Source organism: Sinocyclocheilus anshuiensis, unplaced genomic scaffold, assembly GCF_001515605.1.
Source record: "Sinocyclocheilus anshuiensis isolate Anshui unplaced genomic scaffold, SAMN03320099.WGS_v1.1 scaffold1556, whole genome shotgun sequence".
NCBI classification, from domain to species: Eukaryota; Metazoa; Chordata; class Actinopteri; order Cypriniformes; family Cyprinidae; genus Sinocyclocheilus; species Sinocyclocheilus anshuiensis.
Genome location: NW_015555815.1, coordinates 136,915 through 145,990, shown reverse-complemented (window position 1 = coordinate 145,990; position 9,076 = coordinate 136,915). Strand labels below are relative to the sequence as shown.

The following is a 9,076-nucleotide window of genomic DNA, read 5'->3' as shown; positions in this document are numbered from 1 at the left end:
GGTGTTTACTTATTGAATGAATCAGCTTTTTGAACGAATTGGTTGAATAAATGATTCAGTGATTCACTCATTTACACAGTCAAATGCTTTGTTCCTGAATGAATCAGCCGTCTGTCACATTTTGACTATTTTTTCATGTTTTAAGTTATTTCAAATATCAGTATTCAATGTTTTATGTTAAAAACAAAACATTAGGCCTATTTATGCATCTGTAACTGCAGTTTAAATGCATCCATGTCCCCTCTGAGATACATAAACTGTGTAAATACATGCTGTAAAATGAATGCTATTTCAGATGCAGATTCCATAAATGATTTCTTATGTTGGAATAAAAGACACTAAGTACCGGATGAAGTGTTTCTTATTCTTACCCAAAAATACAAAATGGAAGAAAGAGTTAAAACTGAACACAATCTTGCTACTCAAGCCGTGTATGAACATATTTTTATATATATTTATTTGCTTCTTTTCCATTTTGCATTTACTTGTACTTTTACTTTCAATACTTAAGTACGTTTAAGATGTAAAAAATACTTTTTATACTTAAGTACAATAAATATCACATACTTTAAGACTTTTACTCAAGTAATATTCTAAACGGTGACTTCAACTTCTACCAAAGTCATTTTCTGGTAAGATATCTGTACTTTTACTTGAGTATGGCTTTCAGGTACTTTATACACCACTGATTATTAAGGGGCAATTAATAGGTGTGTAATAATTTTTATGTCAAAAACTAATTCTCCTGATGTTCATCTTCCGCTCTCAAAGAAAGAAAGAGTGAATTTAGATCATCATAAGACTTCGGAGATTTATTGTCTGGTTTCATAGTTCAGTGCTGGTAACTAGAGCTCAGATGTGATGTTGTTGCCCCATCTGTTGGGTAAAAAAACTCTAAACAGTGTAAAATCATATCTGAAAGCCTCTTACGTAAGCTGCTCCTGGCCAGTGGAAGTGTTGTTTCTGTCCTGAGGGTGTTGTGTGCTCTGCGTTTGGTCAGATAGGAAATGTGATATTCTCATGAATGATTCAGTATCATCTCTCCTACAGGAAGAACCAACTCAAAACCAGTCTTCCCTATGTAAATCCTGAGAAAAAGCTAAAAAGATAACATTAGGATCAAAGTCCACTATCACAGCAGCAAAACTTGTTGAGATAACCTTGGGATCTCCTGTCACTGACCCTAAAATGACATGCTTTCGTGGAGGGTTGAAACTAAATTCTCTAGACAGTGACCCTCCTGGAACAGAAAATAGTCCTTCTTGTAGATCCTCATGAAAATAATTAACATTTCAGATCATTTGGGATTAGTTTAGGTTCATGTCAAATTGTAAAACCCTAGGAAAACGTCATTATATTCACAATTCAAAAATATATATTTTACACATTGGTTACTCCAAGTTTAACATCATGTATTTTTTTCTGATAATAGTACAAAATATTAAAAAAGCAACATGGATGCAAAGATTGCATTACTAAGAATTTTCAGATTTTCCTTGTATATCATTATTTGTCATCGACTCTGATACATGATACATTATGTTTGTGTTGAGTTGATATTGATGCTGTTGCTGGTTCTTTATCTGTTGATAGCTGATCTCAACTACAAACATTACAGACAGCACGTGTGTTTTGAGTGAGAAACTTGTATGTGTGTTGTGAGTGCTGAGACTGAACTAATGAACTCATTGATTATTGATCTGCAGTCAGCCACCATCTCAGTCTCCTGAAGATCTGCTTTGGGTTGTGTATGTTTGTGTGTATGTGGCTTTCTTTTGTGAATATGAATGTGTCAGTTGTCTATATGGTGGAGTTTTGGTAATATTTGTTTCATTCTGTTACAGTATATATTAGAGATGCATATGTAATTTAATATAATTTAATATGACATGTGAGTTGGGTAACACTTTAGTATAGGAACCAATTCTTGCTATTAACTAGTTGCTTATTAGCATGCCTATTATTAACATATTGGCTGTTTATTAGTACTTTTAAAGCACATATTCTGCATGACCATATTCTGCATCTCTAATCCTACCCAACACCTGAACTTAACAACTGTCAACTATTCATAAGCAGCACATTAGGAGTTTATTGAGGCAAAAGTCGTAGTTAATGGTTTGTTAATAGCGAGAATTGGACCTTAAAATACAGTGTGATCGTGAGTTGTTTAAATACAAGGTAATTATCAGGTTTCTTTATATAAAAACTACATCTTAATGTGCTATTAGTTTATCCATCTAAAGTGTCTTACAGATCACCTATTACATGTTTAGACCTCCTGGAGCAAACTGAGGTTAAGTATCTTGAACACGATGGTGGTAGTTTCTCTTTCAGCTTTAAACTTCTGCTGACACACCATAGCAAGTCATAGCAAAATCATACCTGGATTACGATATTATCGCAGACGATATATATCGCACACCCCTACCTGGACTGCATAACTAACATACATTTTTAAGAGTGGCCTTTTCTAATCATGCAGAATTTGACTGAGTTTTACCTTGGGGTTCATGTTTGGAAATGGCTGTCCCAGTATAAAGTGTGTGTGAATGGAACAGCATTCTGACGTCTGTCTCTTGTCTATCTGTGATTATTGCTTTTCTATGAGTGTTCATAGAGTGCATTTTCATGCATACAATACCATGCAGTACAGTGATGGATGAGAGATGAACAAATAGATGTTTCTCAAAAGGCTAAAAGAGTTTTATTCCTTTTGAGTTTTGCCGCAGGATGTTATTTCATAAGTATTTGTCTCCATGCATTCTCATGAGAAAAAGGCAATTCATAGTCCGTCCGCCACTAAAGTTTAGAGGATCTGCATGAGCCTGGGGACCCGGTCTGGGGCCTGAGTAAATGGAGAATGAGTCTCTCTCATTCCAGAGCAAGAGCCACAAATTCTCCAACGGGGATTTATGCGAGCCAGCAACCCTCTGGGCACGATAGACTGAAAGAGCAATTATCTGTGCATCGGTTGCACAGAAATCTGAAGGAGACAACACTAACACATGCTTACAAGACTCTGATGATGCCGTCTCTTGGCTTTTTGGCCAGGTTGTGCAGCCCTATGTAAATCAGTTATTTTACTATGATTTTTTTTTTTCAATTTGTTGCTGCTGCCCTACACTACATCATACACCTGATGACACCAGGGGCACATTCCAGTTGGAAGTGAGCTTCCCTAAGCCCTTCTGCTCACTCTGAAGGGCAAAGACCTTGAATTGGGGACTTTGTAGAGAGCAGAGCAACTGTGACTCATAATGCAGCCAATAAGAATGCACTTGATGAAGAGAGCACTGAAAGACCACTTAATTTCCTCATTATCTTCACCTGGAAGGTTACTGTGTCCCAATTCAAAGGCTGCATCCCTTGAAGGACTCAGACTTCAAAGGCCACTCCTTTGCAGGTTGGACCGAGGGTTGTTAAATGGGATGGTCTAGCCTAACACTCTTAAAAATAAAGGTGATTTATTCGCAGCGATGCCATAGAAGAACCATTTTTGGTTCCACAAAGAACCATTCAGTCAAAGGTTCTTTAAAGAACCATCTCTTTCTTACCTTTTTATAATCTGAAGAACCTTCTTTCGCCACAAAGAACCTTCTGTGAAACAGAAAGGTTCTTCAGATGTTAACGGTTCTTTGTGCAACCATTTAGACAAAAAGGTTCTTCTATGGCATCATGAAGCACCTTTATTTTTAAGAGTGAAGGACTGTTTTTGTTGCCTCTGACAACTGTGACGAGCGGCAGTCATGTTTGTACTGGACATTGTTTTTTTCTTCAAGTTTTAAAGACAAAACAGGGTTCAAAACTTGTCTATGTATGTTCACTTTGGTCCATTTAAAACCATATCTTGGTCAGATATATGTGAACATTTTTACCACATTATATATTTTTTATTTTTACATTCGTATCATTAGATACATAAGATTATTCGACTAATTATTGTCACTGTCACCAGTCCTGTCACCTAATATGAAATACATTTCCCATCATCCTTCCTGCTGCTCCCCTGCTTGTTGTCACCAATCATCCAGTCACAATCACCCGCTGTCTCTCATTCCACCTGCACTGGTTAAAAGGACTCACCACACACATATGGATTGTCTAGTCTCGTCTAATGCCAGGTTCAGACTACACGATATTTTTGTCGGTCACGATAGTCACTGTGTCAGATTACACGAGTTTGACTCCTAAGATCTTGTCGTGTCGTGGACAAGAAACATGTCAGACTACACGTTGCTTCCCGACCATTCATCGCGTGCCGTCTTTAACGACGCGCGTGATGTCATCGAGAAGGCGGAACTAGCGACTGACTTCCGAAAACGAGTGTAAACATTGCTGAAGCGCTTCCGCTATCGTTCGCCAGCATTTTTCTTTCTTTGTTCTGTCGTGGTAGTCCCTCGATGACACATACAGGCAGGAGTACTGTTGCCACAGCTCCACGAACCTGTCCTCCATCTCATAATTCCACCTAGCAGCACCATCATCTCTCTTTCATTTCGCCATGTTTGAAACCTGTGTATGAAAGAGCTTCTGTGCTGCTATTGGTCAACGTCACCAATGTGACAGAACTCGTCGTGGACGACGGGAAAAAAAATTAAACATGCTAGTCTTTCTGTCGTGATTTTGTGAAGCATTGCAGACGCGGAATCTGTTGTTGTCCACTATGTCACACTACACGTGCTAAAACGATGGAATCTTGCGTCCCGACGCCCATTGTCGTTTACGAATCCCCACGAAACCCTACGTCAAGCAAATCGTGGTAAAATCGGGCTAAAATCGTGTAGTCTGAACTGGGCATAAGACCTACCAGATATTCTCCTTGGATTGTTACTCACCTGGGGCCAGTTGCACCAGCTAGACGTAAAAGAGCTTAGTGTATGCCCTATGCTGGGTTTTGCAACGTCCAGCTTTACGATAAATATTTACACCTGTTGCACCAAATGAAACTACGATCAGGCGCAACTATGCCCGGCGTAGACAATGCACGTCCATGCTGACACATTCTCCCACAGTTATAGCTGAGACGACATTCACGCTGCAATGGCTACAACTACTTAATAGGCCTATAGAACTGAATTGCTCAAGACATCATAACAAGTGAAGCCACCGCGCCATGATTTAATTGAATAAACATTTCCTAACAAGTCCGTGTTTTTATATCTGAAGTCTCCCTGCACACTCCCATGACAGATTTCATCAAGGTTAAGTAAAATATAATAAATGTAATACAATCCTTCTCTCTAGAGTTATTTTTTTATAGCTGACTATCAGGTTTATGTAGGTTAACATCTAATTGCCAGATTTCCAGTGCCAGCCTGGAGTTATATATAATAATCTTTAAAGTTTTTTTTTTCTTTTTATAATGCAGATGCATAATGTGGAAGTTACTGCCTTTTGCCTTGGCGTGACATCTCACTTTTTGCAGACAGTGCAAAGGCAAAGTACCTACAATAACTTCAAAATAGCGGTAAAAATCACGTTTTTATAATTAACTCCAAGAACTGCGTTCCCAAACAGCAGACTCAGAAAATAAGAAAACATGACCGTGTTTCATCAGCGCGCTCTGAAGCTCGTAATTTATTGTATACACAAATTATTATACAGTGCCTTCTACTATACTGCAGCAAATTTGGTTTTTCTTTGCGATATTTAGCTCAAGTTAATCAGGAAGTGACGATATGTTCTCTTCAACTCCCTGGGTGGACACGGTGCTTTATTCGCAAATGTTTTATGCAATATTCCAATTCTGTGCATACGTTTAATTCATAACTTTGGATGGAAACACAGTGTGACATTTTTCAGGGGTGGTGTTGCTTTTTAACACTCTTGAGGGTGGAGGCCCCTTTCCATATTTTCTGGTCAGTTCTTGTTAAACCATATAACTTTGTGATGACTTAAGGCTGGTTAATGAGAATATAATAATGACTGGCAGGCGCAATAATAAGCCGCTGTGATTGTGGGCCTGGTGGGAGTTAGCTATTGCAAGCATAAGCTTTGAGTTGAAGCAGATGTTTTATGAGAGGCCAGTTGGGTTTCCCGGATCTGACATCAACCTGGCTCTTACTGTGAAAAACACTGCAAACCCTCCCCTAAAGCCCCAATGTACAGCATATTTTAGTGTGATATGAAGTAGTGTTGTCACGGTACCAAAATAAATATCACGTTAGTGGGGTCGTTTTTCAACCCGCGGCAACAGTGTTAAAGCAGCCCAATTCAGCGTGAAAACCGCAGGCTTGGCAACACTGAAAGAGGATAGCTTTTAGATAGCGCATCAAGAACCGGGTTGACCGGGTCCTCGGTACCACCGGTACTTAAGAAAACCTAGTACCGTAACGTTTTCATGTTTTTAGTACCGACTTGGTACCGAAATACCGGGTCTTTTGACAACACTAATATGAAGTAAACATAATCAAGATCACATCTATTGCTCCATGCTCTGGTTGAGGTTTGCTGCATGCATGCATGTTTTCTGCACTGGTGAGCTAAAGCGGATATGTGAGATTGGGAAGTTTGATGTGACAGGTGACACATGCATAAGTGAGCTGTGAGGTCTGGAGGAGGAACAGCTGCACTTCACTGCTGCACAACTTGAGTGAGTAAAATAGCCCGTAATGTCACATGCTCACAGACTTCAAGTGTCATTCTTTCACTGACTTACGGAGGTTTGCGACATGTTTGCGCTGCTTCTCTTAACGTGTGAACTGTTCCCTTTAGCAATGCACCGCTTGCTTTAGTTGCAAACCAAAGGAAGCAGTCGTTTTCTCCACAGGGAGAGAAAATGTCCCGCTTCTAATTAGAGGATGTGGTCACCTTCATCCAGTAATGCAGCCGCAGTGATTGGTGTCCTTGTAAAGGAAACAGTTGGCCATCTGGTACTTATTTTCTCTTTTTTGCTGTCACCTCACATGCCATTATTCGGAGAGGGTCAGTGAACCTCCCAGCACCTCTACAGCCCCATCTCACGCTCCTCACACCGTCATCTAGAGCCCTGTCAGTCCACGACTACAGCTGCTTGGCACATCATACATGTTTGTACTTGACCTCTATATATACAGTGCCGTGAAAAGGTTTTTGGACAGCTTTTTTCCCTTAATAAATGAAATAATCATTTAAAAACTGCATTGTTTTTACTTGCATTATCGTTGTGTAATATTAAAATTAGTTTGATGATCTGAATCTTTTAAGTGTGACAAACATGCAAAAAATAAAAAAAAAACAGAAAGGGGGCAAAAACCTTTTCACGGCACCTTACTTGAATTATATATAATGCTCTATGATGTAATGAAATATTTAGCACCCAATATACAAGATTACTATTACTTTGTTCATGTTAAAACTATATTGTAGCATAAACTAATAAACTTAATGTGGTGCATATTTGTCAGTGAAACATAAATGAACAGGTAAAAGTTCTGTAATAGTAATAATAAACTGAATGAGTTTGAAATACAAAATAAACAGGTTTATATATATATTTATCATCAATAAATCCAATTTCTTTCAATCTCAATCCTTTTAAACTGAATATTGCTTGTTCCACAGCTAGACATATTTTAGCCAGGTTCATACTTTTTAACTCAATACACTTAATTATATCAATATGTACCAATATTTATAATTATAATGATATAATTTGATTATATTAATATTTATATGAAATCAAATAGATGCAAACCATTCATAATAAACTATGCCATGATTTTATGGCAATTTTTTAAATGTATAATCTTATCTTATGTCTGACTGAAAAATATGCAGTTTATTATTTAAATACGCAGTTTATTTATATAGTTTATTATTTATATTAATTTTGTTTGTTTATGTTAAGCTGTGTAATTTATCTGTAAATTATGCATTTTATATGTAATTCAAATAAATAAATCTTACATTTAGACCTTTTTATGTGTATAACTGCTTTTATGCTTACACAAATATTTAGGGCCCAACTAATACGGATGACAGAAATGACAGAAGTTTACAGAATAAGGGGCAACATTTTATATCTATCTGCATCATTGATGTTTGTAATGTGAAATTATAATTATTTAGTTTAATCAAGGATGTAGATATTTGTTTAAAATCCATTCCCAATGATTCAGTGTGTTATGTGCTGTAACGCTGTGTACTCTTTACAAATGTAACCATAAGTACAGAACATAAGAACAAGAATCAAGACATTGTATCCACATATAAACTCAAAGGAAGGTCATTGAATCAAGGTCAAAGAATACTCAACGTCTTTTTCCCTTTAAAAAACATGCAGCATGTTTCTGTAATGCTGAGAAAGAGTGTGCATTTGTCTAAACACGTGAAGCATGTGAACGTGCAGCATAAACACATGATGGTCAGAGCAGAGCAGCAAAAGCTGGAGAGTTTGAGCAGGACAATCTCTCTCTCTCTCGCTCTCTGAAAGGCTCTATTAATAGAGGTGCTTCTTCTCTTTCCCACTTGCATTCCTCCGCCGCCCCGTGCAGAAGTCACCCTGTGAGTGTGCACTCACTCATTCATTGGTTCCTTCCCTCTCTCCCGCCTTCTTTCAGAAGCACAACCTCTAACTGTAGATCTGAAGCAGGGTTTGCGTTTCATAGGCTGCTGGCATCAAGTCTGTCGGTGGGATTCCTCTTGGTGGATGTGACCGAGAGAGAGAGTCTTGTGCTGCGCTCAGAGCTCTGGAGCTCTTGGATCCAGTGATGGTTGAGTTGGCTGCGTTGTGGACGCGTGTTCTTCTGCAAATATGTGGTGTTTGCAGTGCAACTCAGAGAAAACACAGTCTCTGCTTGAACTGGAGCTGGACAGCTGGTAAGACTGGACTATAGCTAGTGATTGTGTGCAAGTTTAGGTCTGAACTAGTGTTTAAACAGTGCATTTTGAGTATAATGACTATAAAATGAATGCCATTAAAGAATAGTTGTTTACATTAGTGCTGTCAAATGATTCATTGCGATTAATCGCATCCAAAATAATAGTTGTTGTTTACATAATATATGTGTGTGTACTGTGTATATTTATTAAGTATATATAATACACACACATGCATGTATATGTTTAAGAAAAATATGTTACGTTTATATAT

General features: G+C 38.0%; 1 protein-coding gene across 4 annotated transcripts in view; it reads left to right on the top strand.

Moving 5' to 3' along the window:
• Nucleotides 1-9,076, top strand: part of LOC107675168 (IQ motif and SEC7 domain-containing protein 1-like) — an 83,716-nt gene that overhangs the window by 48,113 nt on the left and 26,527 nt on the right. The window contains exon 1 of one of the 4 annotated variants that reach the window (XM_016469419.1): nt 8,598-8,802. The exons of the other annotated variants lie outside the window; for them this stretch is intronic. Coding sequence (XP_016324905.1) covers nt 8,738-8,802 — 65 coding nt within the window. The 5' untranslated portion in view covers nt 8,598-8,737. Of the gene's footprint in view, nt 1-8,597; nt 8,803-9,076 lie in introns of those variants that run through there. 4 annotated transcript variants of the gene reach the window in all.